The sequence below is a fragment of the Rhincodon typus genome, chromosome 13 (assembly GCF_021869965.1).
Source record: "Rhincodon typus isolate 14 chromosome 13, sRhiTyp1.1, whole genome shotgun sequence".
NCBI lineage: Eukaryota > Metazoa > Chordata > Chondrichthyes > Orectolobiformes > Rhincodontidae > Rhincodon > Rhincodon typus.
The window spans coordinates 26,721,729-26,745,283 of NC_063344.1; the positions used below are offsets into that span (position 1 = coordinate 26,721,729).

Below are 23,555 nucleotides of genomic sequence, written 5' to 3' on the forward strand. Positions count from 1 at the left end.
CAGATTGTTACTGATTTACCTAAAAACTCAATGTGAATCAAATCAAGTCAAAAAGCAAAAGTTAGTGGAAGAAACCCACTGCCGACCCACAGTAAGTGTCAATTAACCAGCTGATTGCCTGCTAGCAGGTTCTCTGCTGCTATTACAAATGCGGATCAGGAAGTCCGGTTAACCAAATTCTGGCATCTTCAGAACAGACAGAGCAGGGAAGGGGTGGGGAAATAGAGGGACAGGGGGAGGAGTAGAGTGGAGTGGGAGATGGGGGTGAAGAGAGAAGGAAGGGAGGTAGGGATAAAGCATTGCCACAGTGCCAACCCATCAGATGTGCCTTTCACACCACCTCTACGGAGAAGAAAATTCCCACCTTTGAAAATTCTGGGACTCAAACCTCTACTGAATTGTAGGGTCGAAACAAAGTTCCAAAGCAAAATAATTTGGAATGTAACTTGAAACAGCAAAAGCAAAGTAAATAGATTTGAAATGGCATTTACCAGCTTCCAGGTAGGGAGAGATAGGAGAACTGATCTGACAACTCCGAGCTGAGAAAGGACTGTTTTCCTTCAGGTTTCTGACTCCCAGGTGTGACTCTAACAAAGAAGAATTAGTCATTCATTCATTTTAGGGACTTATCACTTCACTTCCCTTGAGTTACCGTTCACAGCTTCAGTAAATCTGTAATATTGTATTGCTACCCTGGGAAAGAATATGTTAATTAGAAAATACTTACAACATAACATTAAATTTATCAGAAACATGCTTTAAAACAAAGGAGCTTTTCAAAACATTAAGTGTTTTTTTGTTCAAATTATCTGCTTAATATTGGAAACTGGTTTCATAAACCAGACAGGACAGAAACAATATCAACACTTAGAAAAACAAATACTGAAACTAAATGCAACATGCAATACAGATTAAAATGAGGAAAAAAACCAAAATGCACAATGAAATGTAAATTAAGCAGAGAAGTGGTGTCACTGGTCAGACCAAGTAAGCATCAACCAATATCAAGAATTAGGTTCTGCAATTAATGTTAGCTTATTTCAGCCTAGGGGTCCAGTGTCATTAGCCTTTGGGGGTCCATTTAAATATTTTCCCCGAGGGCTCCCACTGTTTTCAGTGGATTCAAGCTGATTCTATTAGATCAGAGTGTGAGATTACATAGCTTCAGCAACTTGAAATGAGTCAGTTCAAGACCATATCATTGGGGCTATCATTCCAAAAACAATAAAGCCTAATTAAATTATTTACTTTAGCAATTATTCTGCAGATGCTTTTATTTAGTTCTGAAGGTCTTCACAAAAACACAGCCAGATTAAATCATCCAATTACCACTTTAAAAAATAAATAATTTCAGGAGGTACCGATAAACTAAAGTTGTGCATCAAGAAATTCCTGTTTGACAGCCATATCTGGGTTCCAATCACACCCAAACAGATAATTGACACCTTAAAAGATAACAGCAAAAGAAATATTATAACCCGTTTAAGGAACAGGTCTGCAATGTGGTAGGTTTCATGTTGCTTAGGATTGCAGTTTACATTGCTAGTATTCTGAAATTCATTCACAAACAAGAAACTAAGTGCACTATGTAGCGTTCTCAAATCATATTTCCAATCATTAACAGGCCAGCGCTGAAAAGACTACATAAGACAGACACTGACCTGTGATTCAGAAAAATCAGTGGTTCCGGTTGTTTTAGTGGTCACTTTTAAGCACTTCAGTCCCATTTTGAGCAGCCTCAAAACCATTACTTCAACAAATTTGTTTAAGCAATGCTGTGGCATTTTGGCCACCCATCTTCTGTTTTGTTGTTTATAGTACCCCACTAATTTCAATGTATAATGTCTGAGTCACATGATTATCTTTTCTCTTTTAATTAGGGTCACAGTCTTTTTTTTTAAAAAGCTTGGAAAACTTCAAATTATGCTATCATTGATATTCCAACAAATTGAAACTGATATTGATAGAACAAGTTTGCATTTATGATTCTTCACCTACATTTATCACTTTGAAAGTCACACAAAAGGAAAAGCAAATCAGGCCATTTCTTTCCTCAAAGAACCAAGAAACTGCAAAGGATATAGTTGGAACTTGATCAGAAAGCTGAAATTCATCTCCAACCCTGCAAGAATTTTTGTCTTAATCTTTTACGTATGCTATCAGATCTTTGGAAAATGTCACTTTCACTGGGGAAAAGGAAAAACTTTTTGTAGAAAATCTTTCATGATGCAAGATCTTTTTAGTTATGATTGTTTTACAAATACTGTTGTTGGAACTCCTCCACAAAGAACAAATTACAGTTTCAATCAATCAGTAATGCTATTTTATGCATTTGCCATTATGGTATGAGCATGTGCACAGATAAAACTTGCTAAGCTGTCAGCACAATTAAAATAAACACTTAACTCACGTATCCTTCCGTTGAGGATTGTACAGACTTGAATATGGACATAATAATACAGTTAAATATGCATTTAGATTATATTACAAGGAACCTTTTTCCAAACCAAAGGGTCAATCATCTGAATGAAGAAAAACCAGTTCTCATTTAGATCGCCAAGTTATATTGACTTTTCTACATACTCATTTCTAAAAAATTAGAAACAGATTGAGCTAGAATGATAAACATTACGGAAAGAACTTAAGGTGCATGGGTGAATTTTATTGGTTGAAGCGACTTTAAAGGTAGACCATCAACCAGTTCCATTTCTGCACTTTACAAATGGTAAAGCTGACACTGCTATTATCATTAATAACAGTGAAGTCTGCATGCTGCTGCTTCATGAAAGTGAAACTTATGACAGCCGTTTTCAAACCTTCCACTGGGTCCTCTACTATTATAGTGATTTTCCGGAGGTCCCCTTGAGAAAGCCGAAGAATAAAAATTGGGAAAATGAAAGGTTACAAAACATTAGGACTACAGAACAGTGCCAAATATGATCTCTTGCTCTGCACATTGCTTCCAACCCACCTTTCCTGAGCCAATGCCATAATATCATGCAAAATACACTTACATATGCACTCTGTTGGCAAAGTCAGCTAAGATGACAAGGTGTAAAGAGTCACCTCTAATATGCAAAGACAGCCTTGTCAAGTTTCCTTTCCCTCCTTTAAACGAGGAAACTAAGACTGAGAAAATGGCATCAACATAAAATACAAGACTTGAAAAATTAGTGGTAATATACAATTGCTGTTACAATCTGGCTGGCTCATATATATATTGCATGATAGATGTTCAATGTTTTGTAAAAGTAGTAAATGAAGGGTAAATAAGTAAATACTTTTGTTCAGTTACTTCATATGCAAGATTCCTCACTGAAGAAAAGATTTTTAAGCATTTAAAATATCCATTTTAAAACCTCCTTAATCATGAATTAACTCTACTTCTACATTTATACATGGGTATCAATAAATGTTGCTGATTCCTAATAGTTTGGAGCCACACAGTGTTTATATAACTGGTCTGGTTCAGTTTCTATTCAATGCTAACCCCCAGATGTTGATTGTGCAGGATACAACAATAGTAATTCCATTTAACATCAGTGGGCAATGGTTGAACCCCTCTGGGTAGAGATGGTTTTTATCTGACAATTGTGTGGCATGAATGTGACTTGCCACCTATCTGCCCAAGCTCAGATGTTGTCCTGCTGCATTAGACCATGGACTGCTACACTAAGGAGTTGCAAATGGTGCTGAACCTTGCACAATCAGCAAACATGTCCACTTCCGTCCTTTTGACAGAGGAAAGATCATTGATGAGGCAGTTGAGGTGGACAGACCTAGGTCACTACCCTGAGGAACTCCTGCAGACATGCACTGAGACTGAAACGATTGACTCCAAAAACTACCACAATCTTTCATTGCACTAGGCATGACTCTAGAGAAGTGTTCTTCCCAATTCCCGATGATTCCATTTTTGATAGGGCAGCTTCATGCCACAGTTTGCCCCTGACATCATAATTTGACAGTCACATTCATCCCTCCACTGAAATTCACTCCTTTGATCCATGTTCAGACTAAGTCTCCAAGAAATTCAGATGAATTGACTTAACAGAATGCAAATCAAGTGTGCGTTATTGTCGACTAAGTGCCACTTGATAAGGCTGTCAACAACTCCTTACATTACTCTGCTGACTACTGACAGTAGACTGAGGAGTAGTAACTTGTCAGGTTGGATTTGTCCTGCCATTTGTGAACAAGACATACCTGAGCAACTAACCACCCGAGTTAGATAGCCTTGTTGGAATTAGAATGTGAAAGTGGATAACTAGTTCTGGAATAAAAGTCTTCAATGCTATGACTAAGATACTGCCCAACCCCATAGCTTTTCCACTCTCCAGTGCCTTCACTCATTTCTTGATATCACGTGGAGCTGAACACTGGCATCTGTGGTGCTTGGGACTGACCGCAAATGGAGGCTGAAATGGATGTCCATTTAACACTTCTAGATGAAGAGAGATGCAAATGGTAAGCCTGGACTTCTGCACTATTATGCTGTGCTCTCCCATCATTCAGGGTGGGGATATTTGTGGAGCCGCCTCCTCCAATGAGTTATTTAATTACCCACCACTACGTTTTGACCGCATATGGCAGGAGAAAGGTGGCTGCGGTTAGCACTGCTGCCTCACGACTCGGGTTTGATTCCACCCTTGAGAGACTGTGCAGTTTGCACATTCTCTATGTCTGCTTGGGTTTCCTCCAGGTGCTCTGGTTTCCTTCCACAGTCCTTCGATGTGCATGTTAGGTGGATTGGCCATGCTAAATTGCTCCACAGTCTCCAGGGATATGCAGGTTAGATGGATTAGCTATGGGAAACGCAGGGTTACAAGGATAGGGGATGGGTCTGAGTGGGATGTTCTTCAGAGGGTATGTGTGGACCCAATGGGCCAAATGGCCTGCTTCCACATTGAAGGGATTCTATAATGACTGCGGAACTTGGAATTGTTCAATGGTTGTGGAATCGTTTAGTCTTCTTCATGTGCTGCTTAGGAGGCCTGAAATGCAAATAGTCTTGTATTGTAGCTTCACCAGGATGACATATCATTTTTAGGTCCATCCAGTACTGCTCCTCATCATGTCCTGAACTCTTAAGTGAACCAATGTTAATCCCCTGGAATGGTGTTGATGCTAGAATGAGGGAATATGCCAGGCCATGAGGTTACAGATTGTGGTTGAATATAATTATGTTGCTGAAAGCCCACTGTGCTTCATGAATTCTCATCAAGTTGCTGACTCAGTTAAACATTTGTCCATTCAGCACAATGATGGCATCATACAAGATAGTGGGGAGTGTCCTCAATGAGAATACAGGGCTTCAGCACCACAAACACTAATGATAATCACTCTTAACAATACTGTCATGGGACAGATGGGTCTGTTACAGGCAGATTGGTGAAGGTGAGGTCAAGTATATTTTTCCTTTTTTTGCTTTCCTCATCACCTTCCGCAGGCATAGATCAATAGCTATGTCTGTTAGGACACAACCAGCTCAATCAGCCCATTCTGTCACTGTGCCACCCTCTGTGTCCAACCTAGAAAGTGGATTTGTTTTGCGCTTTTTTTGGGCGTGGGAGCAGGGATTGTTGGTGGTAATCAACAATTGGTTTTATGTCCATGCTTGACTTTATAACAAATGTGACCTCTAGAGCCCATGAAATTAGACATCAATGTGTCAAGATCTCACAGATCAACTCCCTACCTAACTGCATAACTCTGCATTGCCACCTCAGTAAGACACAACATAACCAAAGGCTGTGATGGTGGTGTCTGGATGCAAGGTATGATTCTGACAGATTGACTGTCAGGCTTGACTAGTCAATGGAACAGCTCGAACTAATTTTGGCACAAGTCCCAAATATTAATTACGCAAACTTTGCAAGGTAGAAAAGGCCGTTTGTGGCATTGTTGTTTCCAATCCTTTGTCAATGTTGGGTGGTCAACCTACTTTCATTCCTTTCATCAGACTGTCAAAAGTTAGATACAACTGAGAGATTTTCCAGGCCATTCCACAGAGTACTTAAGAGTCAATAACATTGCTGTGGATCTGGAGTCTCATGTACGCCGGATCAAGTCACGATGGCAGATTTTCCTTGCTTGAAAAAGGACATTAGTGAACCATTAACAATTGTTTAATGGTCACCATTAGACCAGCTTTTAAATCCAGAATGGTAATAGCTATCTGCCATGGTGCGATTCAAATCCCTGACCCAAGGATTAGCCTTAGTCTCTGCAACACTAGTCCAATTAACATAGCTGCATCACCACCTCCCCAACAAAATGAAACCAAGCAAGAAATCTTCACATCTCCACCAAACAGACACCAAGTTTCAACTGACAGGTGTTTCTTTCTCGTTGTCACCATCTTCCAAATCGATCATCTTTTGGCATAGTGAACAAGCCTATATTCGATCACTGTGATAGCGTATGATCAGTTCTGAACATTTATCTCTGGAAGTTTATGTAATTTCCATCTTCAAAGCTATTCCCCTTTTCTGAAAGCAACTCTCAGTGGTGTGGTTCCACAGGCTTCAGGTTCTTTTCTCAAGTTACAACCTTTAAACAGTTTACAGAGGAAGTGCTGACAGGCTTACCAACCACAAGAACTATTGGTGTTTATCCTGCGATAAAGTGTGGAGCTAGAGGAACACAGCAGGCCAGGCAGCATCAGAAGAACAGGAAAGCTGATGTTTTGGGTCGGGACTCTTCTTCAGAAATCCCGACCAGAAATGTCAGCTTTCCTGTTCCTCTGATGCTGCCTAGCCTGCTGTGTTCCTCCAATACCACACAGTATTGTCTGACTCCAGTATCTGCAGTTCTTGCTATTTCAGTCTTTTTCTTGTCCTCTTTTCACCTGCTACTCGCATACTTGGATTGACGAGATAATTAGGAGTAATAGCTCTGACTTCGCTCTTCAACTGTCCATAAATACAAAGGCTTAATGTCAGGCAGAACATGATCCGCTTTCAAACAAATGATAAAGTACTGGCCAAAGACCAAAATGGTCTACAGGCATCTATATCAGCCTGATTCATCAACAGATTTACTAATTATTACATTTTGCACTTCCTTGTTGAGCACAAATGTAAAATTTTACTCATATCTTGCATCAAACAAATTTTGATCTATGCAAACTATTGAATTGAAATTCACCGTACCGGATGTCTTGGTTGTTGCTATACCAGTATCAGAATGGGATCGGCTATGGCTCTTCTTGAAACTAGCCTGTCGTTCCAGATTCTGGGTTTCTGAGAAGCTGGAACGTCTCGGAAGATTCAGCAGAGATTCACTACAGCTAACGGTGATTTTAGGAACCTGCCAGGCAGAAGGAACTAGTGTCTGTGAACCGCCAGAACAAGAGGAGGAGCTATTACTGCACTGGCTTGAACTGCGATCCCTCCGTCCCAGATTTCCAATAGCCAAATACTCTGGTCCATCATCCATTTCACTTGATCCCTCATCCTGTACTTCAGCTGAAGAATCCTCACTATGGCTAACTGGGGTACTAATAGTTGTCTCACTGACTGGAGAAAATGGCTCCATAGAAGTGATGTCACGAAACTGGTGGACGCCAGAGTACTGATCTAATGCCGGTTTATCCGTTGAATCGGGAAAAAATGTCAAATTAGCCCTCTTCTTTAACGCTTGCTGAGTATTATTGACAGTAATGAAATCCTGTGGTGCACCACCTATTAAATGAGGAAAGAAAAAAGAAAGGATTAGCAATTGCATTTTCTCACAAATTTTATGGCACTGTACTACAGGCTACACCATAGACAGTTGTGCGCGAATCACAATAAATTGGTTTGCAGGTACAGCAGGTAATTAAGACGACAAATGGAATATTGTCCTTGATTGCTAGAGGAATGGAGTTTAAAAATAGGGAGGTTATGCTGCAGCCGTATAGGGTGCTGGTGAGGCCTCACCTGGAATACTGTGTAGACTTCTGGTTTCCTTACTTGAGAAAACATGTACAGTCACTGGAAGGGGTGCAGAGAAAGTTCACTAGGTTGATTTCAGAACTGAGAGGGCTGGCCTGAGGAGTGATTGAGTAGACTGCGACTCATTAAAATTTAGAAGAATGAGGGGGTATCTTATTAAGAGATAAAAAAAAAATTATGAAGCGAATAGATAAAATAGAAGTAGGGAAGCTGTTTCCACTGGTGGGTGAAAATAGAACTAAGGGACATAACCTCAAAATAAGGGGGAAGCAGATTTAGGACTGAGTTGAGGAACTTCTTCACACAAAAGGTTGTGCATCTGTGGAATTCCCCGCCCAGCAAAGCAGGTAAGGCTACCTTATTGAATGTTTTTAAGGCTAAGAAAGATTTTTGAAGAGTGGTTAAGGGTAATGGTGAGTGAGTGGGTGGGTAAATGGAGCTGAGTCCACAAAAAGATCAGCCATGTTAGTGAATGGCGGAGCAGGCTAGATGGGCCAGTGGCCTACTTCTATTTCCTATGTGCTTATGTTACGTTCAGTTCATGATTGTAAAGACAATAAATTATTTGTCTGATCTATATATTAATGGTTGTTGAGTAAAACAAAGCTCTGCAACGAACCAGACCATATTTCTCAATAAGACAAGCATACAAAAAGTGAGCGAATGGGGGAATTTACTTGAATGCTTATTTTTGACTTGTCCAAATTCATTTTCCTAACTCATTATCACCATTATTATTATTATATGTCACTTCAAATTACAATATACAAACCCTTACTCTACTAGCAACATATTTATTGACATTTTTCTGTCTGCTCCTTCCAGCTGACAGAGTTGGAAAGGATTGAGAGAAACCCACCACCTAAGCCAATAAGCAGATCAAGGGCCTGAATGAATGATGTTTATTATTTGCCTACATTACACTTGTGATAAAGTACAAAGATTTTTGCTCCTAACTGTTCACACAGCCAGAGAATTTTGGAAAAACATGACTTCAGTCTCAACTCAAGAACATTAGAGGAAAACAACTTCTATTACTATATTAGATTACATTGTTTAACTGGACAGATAAAACAATTTTGGCAAGAATTACAGACTGACACATACAAGGGAATGAACAAATCAAGCACAAAATAACCAGTTGAAAACTCAGACTGTTGAATATAATTACCTCATCAACAACATTCAAAAAGTTGACATAGTGAAAATATTTTACCTGATTTTCTGGAAGCATTCTAGACTATGCTCAAGTCTTTTTTTCCCCCCCAAAAGTTCATAGAACTAACAGCCTGGGAAGGGAAGGGAAAAGTCTAAAAATAAAAGATATTTAAAATTACTGTTCACTTACCTGAAACATTCAAGTTAGTACAACGAGCCAAGAGGTTGTTATATGAGGTCGTATGCCTTGTCTGGCATTCCCCTCCAGAGGGCATGCACTTGGTTCCAGGAAGAGCAGTCAGACTTTGGCTTTTCATCATTGGTAACGGGGAGTTACACTTCCTTGCAAACTAAACATTATAAAAACATTAAGATGAGAAATATGGCAGATTATGGCACATCTTCACATTTCCAGAACTAAAAGAAGTGTTTAATGCAATCAATTCATTTTTTTGTTATAAATAAACTAATTCATGATTGTCTTTCAAAAGCAGTATCTAAAGGAACCAATAAATTTTATATATACTGCATTATCAACTGTAGATTTTAGCCACATGCTTCCTTGCAGTTGGCCCTGTTTGTCAGAGGCTCAAATCCTCACAGAAAACACTTCTGTATAAATAAGTATGGCCAAAGGTTTAAAAGAAATACAAAGCTCATTTCCAATTTACGACATTTTGGAAATTGAACTCTGTATTCTATCCATTTTCACAGAAACTTACAGCACAGGAAGCTTGTGGTCTGTGTTAACACTTGGAAAGACCAACCATTTATATTCCTACACTCTTACCTCTTTGGTCCTTATCCTTAATATCTTCATCATTTATCTTTTCAAAATTCATTTAGAAATTATTTATGGAATCAGATTCTACCCTTTTTGTTAAGGGTTCCTGATCCTGACAACATACTGCCAAACAGATTCTCTCCTCCCTGCTAGATGTTCTGCCAACTATTTTAAAACTATCCTCTCTGTAGAGAGAATGTTTTTTCACAATCTACTCTATCAAAGACACTCATTAAGTAGAAAATATCTGGCAGATCAGACCTTTCTTGTTCAGAGTACAGTGCTATCTTTTTCAACTACTACTAGTAAGTGAAGTTCCTCATCCTTGCTAAACATTCTCTTTCTGCTCTCTAAAGCTTTTAGTGCCCAGAATTGTCCACAATACACTTGCTAAGGTCTAATTCAGAGTTTTTTTTTAATTCAATCACAGGATGAGGGAATTGCTGGCTATGCCGGCATTTAATTGCCCAGAGAGCAATTAGGGATGGGCAACAAGAGTCAACACATTGCTATGGGTCTGGAGTCACAGGTAGACCAGACAAGGCAAGTCTGGCAGTTTTCTTACCTAAAAGGACATCAGTGAACCAAATGGGGTTTTCCAACAATCAATGGATTCATGGTCATCGTTAGACTTTTAATTTTGGATTTTTATTGAATTCAAATTCCACCATCTGCTGTGGCAAGATTCAAACCTGGATGCCCAGAACATTATCCGGGTCTCTGAATTAATATTCCAGCGATAAAACCAATCGGCCATTGTTTGAACAGTTTTGGTCTGAAGGTTTAGAAAACACATTCAAAAAGACAGACCTGGGAACTAAATTTTTAAATTGCTTTAATTTAACCAAATATTCTTGCACACAGCACAATGAGACCAAAATGCAACTTCAGGTGCTATGGGCACGTATTTTTAGCTCATTGAAACTTACAGAACAGAGGCCTGGAGAGAGCGGACATGGAGAAATTGTTTCCACTAACAGATGAGATTAGGACTCCAGGGCACAGCTTTAGTGAAGGGATGACCATTTAGAACTGAGATGAGGAGTAATTTCTTCAGTCAGAGAGCGGTGAATCTGTGGAACTCATTGCCACAGAAGGCTGTGGAGGCCAAATCTTTCAGTACGTTTAAGACAGAGATAGATGGTTGTTGCTAATAAAGGGGATGAAGGATTACAGAGAGAAGGCAAGAGAATAGAATTGAGAAACGTATCTACCATAATTGAAAAGCACAGGAGACATGATGGGCCAAACTGCCTAATTCTGCTCATATATCTCACAGTTTCATGGTCTTCACAAAAATAACTGACATCACCTGATGAGATCAGCTTACTCAACTATCTTTCTGATTCTCACAGCATATTATTCATGATCTGGTTACAGTATTTAATTATGCAAGCCAGCTTATCTACAAGAAGTGCATTAAATATCAACAGAACGAAGCCAGTAATATGTACACTAACAGTGGGAGGCGATTCATTTTGGAAGGACAAACTTGAAAGCAGAATACAGGGTTAACGGAAAGATTCTTGGCAGTGTGGAGGAGCAGAGGGATCTTGGGGTTCATGTTCACAGTTCCCTGAAAGCTGCCACCCAGGTAGATAGAGTTAAGAAGGCGTATGGTGTGTTAGCTTTCATTAATAGAGGGATTGAGTTTAAGAGCCGTGAAGTTATGCTCCAGCTATACAAAAGCCTGGTTCGGCCACATCTGGAGTATTGTGTCCAGTTCTGGTCACCTCATTACAGGAAAGATGTGGAAGCATTAGAAAAGGTGCAGAGGAGATTTACCAGGACGTTGCCTGGAACGGAGGGAAGGTCTTATGAGGAAAGGTTGAGACAGTTACGGCTTTTATCTTTAGAACGACGAAGGATGAGAGGTAACTTGATAGAGGTCTACAAAATGATCAGAGGTATAGATAGAGTAGACAGCCAGAGACTTTTTCCTAGGGTGGAGGTAGCTTTTACGAGGGGGCATAGTTTTAAAGTGAAAGGAGGTAGATATAGGCAAGAGGTCAGAGGTAGGTTCCTTACTTAGAGTGGTAGGGGTGTGGAATCGGCCTCATTAGGGGCATTTAAGCGGCTATTAGATAGGCATATGGATGATAGTATAAAGTAGCGGTGGAGGTTAGATAGACCTTAGGTTTAGGGTAAAAGTCCGGCACAACATCGTGGGCTGAAGGGCCTGTGCTGTACTGTTCTATGTTCCACGTACGTGTTGATGTTCACAGCAACATAATTCATGATCATGAAGTACATTTTTTCAAAAAAATGAAATCTGACAGTACATTGGGGTTCCAACCAAAACTTACTCATTCTTGTAATTAGGCACAGCAATATGCTACACAGCCAAGTATATCCACAGCTAGGTGGATTCCAGAAGGGTATTTCCATCAAGTTGTTAAATCAACACTGTAGTGGTCTAACAAGCATTATTGGGTGAAAGTGATTATCAAGTAAAACCAATAACTTAAGATCCCAATAGTTGCTGGAAAAACACCAGTTAAGTTTTATTTTTCCAGCAAATGTTCAACTTCAATACTACATACGGCCTACTGATTATACAAGATGGAGTGCATAAGGCCCAAAATTCTTCGAGAAACAATAACAACTTCATTATTTTCACTCTCCATAACATTGCCTAACAGCAAACAATGCACAGTGATAACAGTGTGTACCATCTACAAAATGCACTACAGTAACTTGCCAAGGCTCATCCAACAGTACTTTCCAAACCCTGTGTTTCTACAACTGAGAGGACAAGTGTAGCAGATGCAAGGGAACCACCACTTGGAAGTTCCTCTTCAAACAACACCCCATTCTGACTGAGTTCTATCACAATTTCTGCATTGTTGCTTGGTGAAAATCTTATAACTCCCATCCAAATAGTATTGTGGGCGCCACCAACACCCCAAGGATTGCAGCGGTTCAGTCAGAGCAGCTTATTACCATTTCCTCTAGAGCAATAAATTCTGGTCTAGCTAGCAACACCATACTCCATGATGTTTGATTTTTTTTTTTCCACAAAAGGTATAGAAAATAACAATCCTTATTCCTGCCTTTATGCACCATGTGTAGCCCCTCCCTCAACATCCCTCTGCATTTACTAAACTGAAAGGCTGCACTAGTTTCCTGCTGAGGGCATGCTAGTGAGTCAAGTTTTACAGAGCAAGGAATACTGCACAAGCATTATTCTATTAATAAGGGGAGGGCAGGAAAGCCAAAACGATTTGCTACACAGAGGCTCTGAAAAGCCTCAACACACTATGCTGCACAGGGGCTAAAAATTCCTCAGCATGCCACCTAATACAGATATACCCACACAGCATTCTGATGTTCAAATAACATACCTTCCCTTATGTCATTAACATCTCAACAACTGTGAAATTAATAGAATAGCTTCACAGGAAAAATGGTAAGTAACTACTTGTTCAAGATATCAGAGAGCTAAAACCTATTCCAACACGATTCAATGTCTTCAGAAAGAGAGCAGGTTGAGGGTGCATCATCAAATAAATCCAGAACTTTTTTTAAAAAAGCATGAAGTATTAGAGCATGGAACCAGCACTCGTGGCCTGAATAAATGAGCCTGGGGTCAAAGTCAGTTTGTTTTAGAAATATTGTTTGAGCATTTAAGACAGTTCATTATAATCTGTGCACGCATTAATTATTTTCCAAGGAAAAAGCCTGCCTTACCACGGATGTGTCAATCTGAGCTAACATTTTAGGATTATTCTGTTCCACAGCCTCCAAACACTGAAACATAGCAGTCACATGGGGATTGCTCAACAGAAAAGCAGTATCTGTAAGAGATAAACAGCCTATAATGATTCTTTTATTCCCCCAAAAGGCAGAAAGTTAGGGCAAAAAAGACATCCATCAACAGGTATGCACTACACAAGAATCTGTTTAACAACTCATTTCTTGGATGACATTTAGTTTTAAGTCCTGTTTCATGCGATTTTATCTTTAATTGAGTACAGTCAAAATTTTATATATTTTTAAATTCAATAACCTAATACACTCAAAAAACTTCAAGCTTTGTCATTAATCAACTAATATGGTGAACATTTATTTCACAACCTATAATGAAAAATCATGACTACAGTTCTGTTCATTTTTTTGTAGACTTCTTGAATTTTAAAAGTCATTTTTAAAAGCAGCTCCAAAGTGTATTCTCAAAATACAACTGATACAAAGTCAATTCCTGCTGGCTTGAAGTAAGGTCAGTATTCTGCCATTTGACAGCAGTAATTATACTTTCTTATACCCAAATCACTTTATTGCTCAAACGTCCATTGCACACCACAGTATTTTCTCTCCTAAAGTTTGTTCTGTTATATCAGCATCTCAAGTACAGAAATATGCTGTGTCATCAAGAAACGGTTTGGTCATTTTTCTCTCCTTAAAACTTGGAACTCCCAGTACATAGCCAGCAACCTGATTAACAGTGTGCATGTCACTGCAAGCCCATAGACTTTTATATTATAGTTGATCCCAAATGACTATTTCTAGTACTTGTACGGCGTGTTATTCAGGAAGTTATTGGCCCGCAAGTTTGATTTGTATGGAAAACAAAACTTGAGGGCCAAAATTGAAAAGCAGCCTCGAAGGTTCCAATTTCTCAACCAAGACTTCCTGCTATCATTACTCATACTATAGCTCCCAACTGCACCATTAGCCTTTTGTCTTTACAATTAATATTTGTTTCCCAACTGCACATAATTATACCTATGCATCCAATTCATACGTTAGAAGTAGAGACTCTGAAGCCTCAAATTCAACTATGCATGTTGAGGATCTTATGCAGATATGTTAAGTTCAAATCCAACACATTATAGTTTAAAGTACATTAAGTTATACTGCACCTTTGTAAAATTTTCTAGTGTATTCACAGTTGCTGAGCAATGACCTTAGCTGTGATGAGAGAGAATGGAACTGAAGGCTGTGGTGGAGCCAGTACTGGGCTTTCTGTGGATTACTTTTTGGGACACAATGTGCATCATTCTCCATAATCTAAAGGGAAAAATAAGAAAAATGTATTCACCTATTACAAGATAGTGTGCTTCTATTTATTTTGCCCTTAAATCAAACACCTTGACTGTGTTTAGGAAAGCAGAAGTAGTCAGTGATATGGCCTTTCTCCTGTAATTTGAGTGGTTTTAAAAATTCAACATCAATATCACCCAGCTCATACTTCTGGATTTACACTGCCCTCTGTCTAATTCCTTTCTACCCTTGTTATACCCAAAATAAAGCATACACCCATCTCTTCCTGCTAAGCGAAAGGAGGCTCTTTTCTCCTTCTGATTTCCTGTTCATTTTGTAATATTACTATTTCCACATCTCAATACTCTTCCATTCTTCAGATTTAGTCTTCACTTTCTCCTATACTGGAAAAAGATCTGAATTAGTCTTCACTTACAGGTAAACAAATTTGAATTGTCTACATTCAAATAGTGCAACAGAACTGCCAGAGCCTACCATCTCAACAAAGGGAATCTCTACTGGAACAAAAAAAAGTGCAAATACAATAAAATGCAGATTAAGAAACAAGAAGAATGAGAGAGGGATACTTTATTTAATAGATGCATTTGTCAGTTGGGTAGTAGTTTATTTGCTGAAACTCAAAAAGTAGGGTATTTTTAACTGGCTTCTATCAGGTTTTCCCTTCATCACTGCTTTTCCAATTACTGTTTTATTGTTTGTCCCACTTAAAACCAAAGTTGTTTGGAGTCACTCACTCCATGAGCAGGTAATACAAGACAAAAGAAATGACACAGACTATTTAAGAAGCAAGATTCCAAATACAAAAGCAAACCCATGGTTTACTGGACAGTGTTCCCTGCAGACTTATGCCTACGTTTCCAAAGTGCAATGTAGATCAGGCACTTCAGAAGTACGGCCAACAGTACCTTTAAAAGACCCTCCAAATCTGGTGGCAAAAAAGACAATTGATCCTTAGGAGTTAATTTGGACAATCGGTTCTTGAAAGTTGAAATGGGTCCCGGTCCTCAAGAGCTGGGACAGTCTCCTGGCTATGGTAGCAGCTACAGTATTGGCAGCAACGAGGCAGTGGGCTCAGCTTCAGCATGTTTCCTTGGTGTTGCGGGCAGGGACAGCTTTGGCAGATGTGGCGTGTGGCAGCGCACTGTAGCCACTTCAGAAATCAAGAAGCCATCGATGAAACAACAAATGAAATTTGTCCTAACTTTGTATGATTTATTTTTATAATTTATGTAATTAAAATGGCACTGGCTTATGGCAACTTATACAAATTTTTTGGTATTTTCATAAATACATGTAATAATAAATTACAATTACAAACAGCAGCATCCTCTCAAGGCATCTTTTCCAGTGTCAAGGCACTAATTCACTCAAAACTAGATCATTGGGCAGGAAATATAGCTTGTATATCTGTCAGACTCAAATTATTCTTAACTTGGTTGCAGCAGGAGACTCCCAGGAGTAAAAGGAGAAACTCTTCCTGGATATCAAAACATCTCTGCACCACCTGGTCAAACCTACAGACTGCACATTGGATTCGTAAGTAATACATAGTCCATATCACCTACGCTACATAGGAACTGCATAAGAAAACTGGCAATAGAGTTAAATGCAAATCTATGAACTTAATTTTTATTCTACAGACTTTGCAAAAAGCAGCACAGACATTAAACAGTAAAATGTGAGTAAAGGAAATCTTATTTACATACAAAAGTGTCAAAGGATTAACCAAACAGTAAATGTTTCACTGTAACAGTGATAGCATACATCTCGCCGTGCCTTACCTGCACAGTATGATGAACAAGGCTAGGGCTGACCCAGTGACAATCAGTTATAAATTGCCAATAATCTTTATGCTGTGAATATACCTATTGAATGAGAACAAAAACTACAATTAAATATTTATGTAATTAATTCTCTAGTATTAACAATTTACACCTTTAATTCTTCTTTGATTCAGTCTCAGTAAACGTTAGTGCAAAAGAAAGCAGCTAACTCGTTCCTATTTCAGTACACAGGCTTAAAAGACAAACTTAATCAAGAACAATAACACCAAGTGAAGTGAAAATAACAACCTTGCAACTTGCACAAAATACAGATAAACCTAGAACACAGAATGCAGTTACATTCCACAAAAGATCTTTCTTTAACCATATCTATTGTCTGCTCTTGTAATATACGAGATCACAGTCAGATTTATTTGATTTCCTGGTAAAATCCATCTGGCTTTCCATAGTCACACTAAGTGCAAAGAGTTCAGCGAAAGGTGGAAAAAACTGCAATACAAAAGCAAAAGATTCCATAACTCCTTTGAAAAAGATTCCTTACATGTGTGACGAGTGACTGACACACATCCATCAAGTTCCTGAATTGAGCAATGCAGATGTGTTGAACTTGTGAACTTCCCATTAAGAGAAAGGAAATATAGCTTGCTTGAGTACTGCAGTAAGGAGCTATTCCTATATTATTTTCAACAGTGAGCAAAAATCCCCACATCTACAGTATGAGTCACTTAGTATTGCAGTAGTACTCATGTAATATAGTCATGGGAACTAGTTATCTGAATTTCAAATAAAATGATGCAAAATTTAGTGGCTCAGGACATCATCTAAACCTTAGATCATTGTCTTGTGCTAGTGTATGCAAGATAGCTATCTATTTTCAATTGACACCATAAAAATTAGGAAAGAAACTTCTGCTCTCACTGGCATTATGAATTCTACATATGGAAGATCATAGACAAATCTGTAGCATTATTAGTGATCCTCAAAAATCCATTTGACAATAAAGAACAAACTCACAACCCAAAATTGTTCAGCACTGTGTTACACATGCAAAGAACATTTTAAGCTTAATAAAAAAAAACTTTTGCCTTTATACAAGCATAATTCATCAAAACGTAGTGGTTTAAACCATTATGATTCCAGTTAAAGTCTACTCCAATTGATGTCAAAAAGTTACCATCAGATAAACAAAATTAGCTCAAACAGACTTAAAATGAAGCTCTAGTTACCATCAGCATCTATGAGCTGCAACTTAAGCCTTCCACAAAATTGTCGGGCTTTTAAATTAGTATTTTAATGTGCATTCCCTTGCAGAGTATCTTGTGCAATCAAACAACCTGAATAACTAGTATTGCTGGCAAAATGTACTTCAATTACATAGAAGCCTTGTTAAACTGCACCTGGAGTTGTGTAGTTATGGTCTCCTTACTTCAGCAAAGATATTATTGCCAGAAAGGTTCGCCAGGCTTACTTTTGGAGTGGCAGGACTCTTATGCAAGGGAAATTGGGCAAACTGGGCCTGTATTCTCTAAAATTTCAGACAATGAGAAGTGATCTCATTGAAACCTACAAAATACTTAGGAGGGTAGACAGGGTAGATGCAGGTATCTTACTTGCATCTACCTAGGCTGGGGAGTCTAGTACCAGGGGAAATATTTTAAAATTCAGGTGTGTATCAGATAGGCGTGAGATTACGAGAACTGTTTTTTTTAAAAAAAAAAAAAAAAAAAAAAAAAAAAAAAAAAAACTTAGAAGGTGGTGAATCTTCGGAATTCTCTAATTCAGAGGGCTGTGGAAGATTAGTCTGTGAGCATGCTTAGAGGTTGTTAGATTTCTGATGGTCAATGGCATATAGGATTATATGGATAACACTGGTAAAAAGCATTAAAATATTCAATCAGCCATGATTATATTGAATGACAGAGGAGACTTGACAGCATGAATGGGCTAGTCCTGTCCTTATGTTCCTAGTACACTTAAAGTCACAAAACAACTTGCTCCTTAGCTGCAGTATAATACTTATGAAAATTGTATCTAATCTGGTGTCTCCTTTCCCCAAGCCCGTTTCTTGCATCCCAATTCAGATGGGTGCAAGATGAAAAATATAAGTTTCTAGTCTCCTTTTAGCTATGTCTAATTTAGGAAAAAGTGTTTGAAATCTCTCCACAAAGAGACTAATGACATCAGTTGAAGCAAAAGCTGATAGGTCTCTCAAGCAGATCTTTTACACAATGCATATTCTGGATGAGAATCAAGCACATCTTCAAGTTTCTGTGGTGGTGACTTTGGTGTGTGTGTTTTGGGAGGCAGGGAGTGGGGACTTAACAGGGAAGATAAAGATAAGGCAAAAAAAGCAATAGTCCAAAGCAAACCAGTTTAAAGAAAACTAGTTTCAGACTAGATTCAATTAAGCCAGCACAGTATGTCATTAATAGACTTTTATGTCACCCAGGCAAAATTTTGTGGAGATTTTCCGATTAACAGAAGCCTACTCCAACAAATGTTAAAACCATACAGAAACTGATTCAATTCAGCAAGACAAAGGTATATGGTGCAACAAGATGCAATCCAATTATCAAAGTTTCAGTCATTAAAGGCAATGTTATGCTGGTAACAGCAGAAAACATAATTCAGAAAATGATCAAAGGAGCATGAATCATAATTTATTACCAAAAAAAATCTGTTGCAATCTCTCCCCCATCTACAATTTAAAAAAATACCAAAAAATGCCAGTTCCTTCTCCTCCATGGGATTTTGAATACAGATATAAAGATTATTTTAACCAAAAATCCTTCACAAGTCTAATAATTTCAGGGGGGCATATGAAGTATGAACCAAGGAGCATCGTAACGTAGATTACTCGTAACTGTTTACGATGGCTAGATAATTCAATTGCTCAGGTTCTGCTTCCTACAACAAATAAGATCATTAACCTCTAATAGGAGCACCATCCATCCAAATGAAATGAATTACAAAAACAGAGACCTCATCCTCCAGGAGTCCATGACACAAAATCTTGTTCATATCCTTGCAGAGACGCTCCAATCCTCCATACTTAGACCAGACATTAGGGTTATTTGTTGACAGCAGCCCTTCCACAGTGGTCTTCAGGCCTCCCAAAAGTTTCCACTGTTCTTGTCTGCAGATGAACAAAAGAAAACTGCAAATCTAAGAGAGGTTGTTTAGCCAGATGTTTCATGTACACTCGATTTAAAGTTCAGCTGTTATTTGACCCATTTCCAATGTCACTCCCAATTATAACCAAAAATGGTATCCCTTATGCAAAATAACAAGTAATTTAAGCTCTACAATTAATAGTCACTAATCAGTACTTCCTTTATGCTTTGTGTAAATGGTGCACCATCTTAACAGTACAAATAACCAAAAGTTAGGTATGCTGTTTAAAGTATTGGCAAAGATCTGTAGCTCGGGTTGTGGGTGAGGTTGTTGACTTGCTCGCCGAGCTGGCTTGTTCTTGTTCAGACGTTGTCACCATGCTAGGTGACATCAGTGGAGCCTCCGATGAAGTGACGTTGTTCTACTCCACTTGGAATTTATACTGTCCAGTCTGTTATGGAGAGTAATGTCATTTCTGGTTCTGATCTGTATAGGTTAATATATGGGGTCCAATTCTATATATTTGTTGATTGACGTATGGGTGGAGAACCGTGCCTCAAGGAATTCCCGTGCGTGTCTACGGTGGGCCAGCTCGGTGAGCAAGTCAACAACCTCATGGGTATGCTGTGGACAGGGATTTGTACCATCAAGAAAAGGCAAATAAACCAATCTTGAAAACGGGACTGAGAGAATTGGCAACCAAGAAGACCATTTTTCCTTTACTTAAGATCAGTCCCTAAAAATGAACCTCATTGATCCAGAATAGTTGCCGAACCAGCACAACTAATTTGTTCCAAGTCGCAGGCCAGCCGACAAATGAAAGCCAGGAGACAGATTGTGTACATAAATGCATTCCACCATGATAAAACACTTACAATTTGATTTATTATTCCTCAATTAGATATTACAACAGAAGTCTTAACTGAACAGAAATCAAAAGAATGGAATGAATTCAGGAGATAATTCTCAACATGAGATAGCAAGAACTGCAGATGCTGGAGTCAGAGACAACACAGTGTGGAACTGAAGGAACGCAGAAAGCTAGGCAGTAGTGAATCAGGAAAGTTGATGTTTCAGGTCAGGGCCCTTCTTCAGAAATGGGGAGGGGATAGGGAGATGGGAAATAAATAGAGAGGAGGGGGGGCTGGGTAAGGTAGGTGGGGTGGTGATAGTTGAGTGCAGGTCAGGAGTGGTGGGGATTGGTCAGTGGGATGAGTGGGACAGATAAGTGGGAGAGAAGATGCACAGATTGTGTCAGGTCAAGGTGGCAGGGATGAGAGGGAGGCTGGGAGAGGGGAGATTTTAAAACTGGTGAATTTCATAAAAACTGAAAGAACTGCAGATGCTGTAAATCAGGAACAAAAACAGAAGTTGCTGGAAAAGCTCAGCAGGTCTGGCATAATTTGTGAAGGAAAAAATCAGAGTTAACATTTCGGGTCCAGTGTGCACTCCTCAGAATGGTCACCAGACCCAAAACGTAAACTCTGATTTTTTTTTTTCTTCACAGATGCTGCCAGACCTGCTGAGCTTTTCCAGTAACTTTGTTTTTGTTCCGAGTGAATGCCACGTTTAAGCCATCGGGCTGTAGGCTCCAGAGGCGGAATATCAGGTGTTGCTCCTCCAGTTTGCACGGGGTGTCATTGTGGCGCCGGAGGTGGCCCAGGATGGACGTCACCCAGGAAGTAGGTGTTAAAATGGTCTGCAACCGGAAGGTATTGTCATTTGTCGCGAACAGAGCGCAGATGCTCTACAAAACTGTCTCAGAGTCTACGCTTGGTCTCAACGATGTAGAGGCGGCTACATCGGGAGCAGCGGATACAGTAGACCAAGCTGGCGAATGTGCAGGTTAACCCCCATCTGAGATGAAAGGTTTGCTTTTGGCCTTGAATGGAGGGGGGGGGGGGGGGGGGGGGAAGGGAGGTGTAGCACTTCCTGCAGTTGCAGGGAAAGGTGCCAGGTGTGGTGGGGTTAGTGGGGAGAGTGGGCCTGACGAGGGAGTCGCAGAGTGAGCGGTCCCTAGGAAGGGTAGATAGGGGTGGGGAGGGAACTCTCTCTTTGGTCGTGGGGTCAGGTTGTAAGTAGCTGACGTGGTGGAAAATGATACACTGGATGCTGCCTGGCCTGCTGTGTTCCTCCAGCTCCACACTGTATTGTCCATAATTCTCAGCAGTCAGTCTTTTGTTTTAACAAGAGTTTTAAAGCAGAGATATAGAGACTGGAACATTAAGATTTTGAAAGAGAATTCCAAAAAACAATAACCTTGGTGCATGAAAAAGCACACAAGTGATGGAGGAATGAAGTATATAAGCAGTAACATAGGCCTGAATGCTGACATATGGTAATGAGGCTATCAAGGATTTCCAAAAATAAGGGCAAATATTCCTAAATTAAAAATCCAAAGAGTACAGAAAGACAGGAAAGTATCACAAATACAGAGATTATCACAACACAAAGATTTCAGTAGTGATAGATGCAGGTTATAACACTCTGAATTAATTACAATTCAGAGTGGAAGCAGGGAGACCTGTGAGGAGAGTGCAAGAGAAAGTCAGCATCAGCCAATTACATCAACGGATTCAGCAGTAACTGAAAAGATGAAGATTAGACAAGAAAGTAGATGCAAAGAAAACATACTACAGAGAAAAAAAATGTGAAAGCCCTCGTCAAAACAGATGTCGTTTGGCTCATCCAAAATGATGTTCAACCCACAATGGAGGATCAAGCGATAACCTTGAAATTAAGAGACGGTAGAAAGTTAAGGCAGCTTTGACTGCGCACATGGAAATCTGATTTCTGTTTCTGCACAATATCATTAAGTGACAGTACATAATATGCAAATAAAGTAGATTAGACTCAAGGGTACACTGCTGACCATGTACGCAAGGGAGAGGATTGCTTTGACAGCATGCAAAAACTGAATTCTTACTAATACCTTACTGTATAATAAGGAAGTGTGACCAATCATGCAAGCAACTGGGGAAATCAGCAATACAAGCAACAGAAACAGCTGCTGATTATACAAGGACTGAGTGGTTCTGAGCCACTCTGGCCTCAATAAGTTCAAGCTCTGAAAAAAAACAGTACCAGGGAAGCAGTCAGCCATTTAAGAACATGACAATAATGTGCATGCCTTTAAGCTAGCTATACAAATTATTTTATTTTAAGACTAACACATGCTTCAGCTGGAAAAAATAACCACAGGAAATATAAAAGGTAAATCAGAATGAAATTAGCATTGCAAAAAAACGTTGGTCACAAACTCAAAGTTACTAGATCACATTTTATACAAAGATGTCCAAATATGCTGTTCTGCCCTTTCTTTAAAAAAAAAAGGCTACTTAATAAGAGGCAAAAAAATCAAGGGAAGATATCTGGACAACTACAATGATTCAATAAAAATAGACTGCACTTAGCTGACAGGAACAGGGTAGACAAGGTAGGACTTGAAAGGACTCAAAAGAACAGCACATAAGAACACATTAGTGCAGATGCTGGAATCTGTACTGAAAACAAATACGTAGTGGAGATCACCGCAGGTCAGGCAGCATCCATGGAGAGAAAACAAGCGGACGTTGCGAGTCTAGATGACTCCATGCTGCCTGACCTGCCATGATCTCCACCACTTGTTATTTCCAGAACAGAGCAACATCAGTTGTGACAAATAAGGTGACATGCACCAAAGTAAAGAATTAGAACACGCTAGCTTCACAAAGTGCTGGAAATGTGGGGTTCCTCTCCATGATCCTCCAACAATATTTAGGTGCTAACGTAAGA

At 39.2% G+C, this 23,555-nt stretch overlaps 1 protein-coding gene across 4 annotated transcripts in view; it reads right to left on the reverse strand.

Moving 5' to 3' along the window:
• rubcn (rubicon autophagy regulator) overlaps positions 1 to 23,555 on the reverse strand; it is a 63,432-nt gene that overhangs the window by 37,120 nt on the left and 2,757 nt on the right. For all 4 annotated transcript variants that reach the window (XM_048604794.1, XM_048604792.1, XM_048604791.1 and 1 more), the window contains exons 2-8: positions 19,650 to 19,803; positions 16,665 to 16,748; positions 14,742 to 14,889; positions 13,570 to 13,676; positions 9,286 to 9,445; positions 7,155 to 7,685; positions 492 to 587 (exon numbers count right to left, since the gene is read on the reverse strand). In XM_048604794.1, the coding sequence (XP_048460751.1) occupies positions 492 to 587; positions 7,155 to 7,685; positions 9,286 to 9,445; positions 13,570 to 13,676; positions 14,742 to 14,889; positions 16,665 to 16,748; positions 19,650 to 19,803 (1,280 nt within the window). The remainder of the gene's footprint in view (positions 1 to 491; positions 588 to 7,154; positions 7,686 to 9,285; positions 9,446 to 13,569; positions 13,677 to 14,741; positions 14,890 to 16,664; positions 16,749 to 19,649; positions 19,804 to 23,555) is intronic.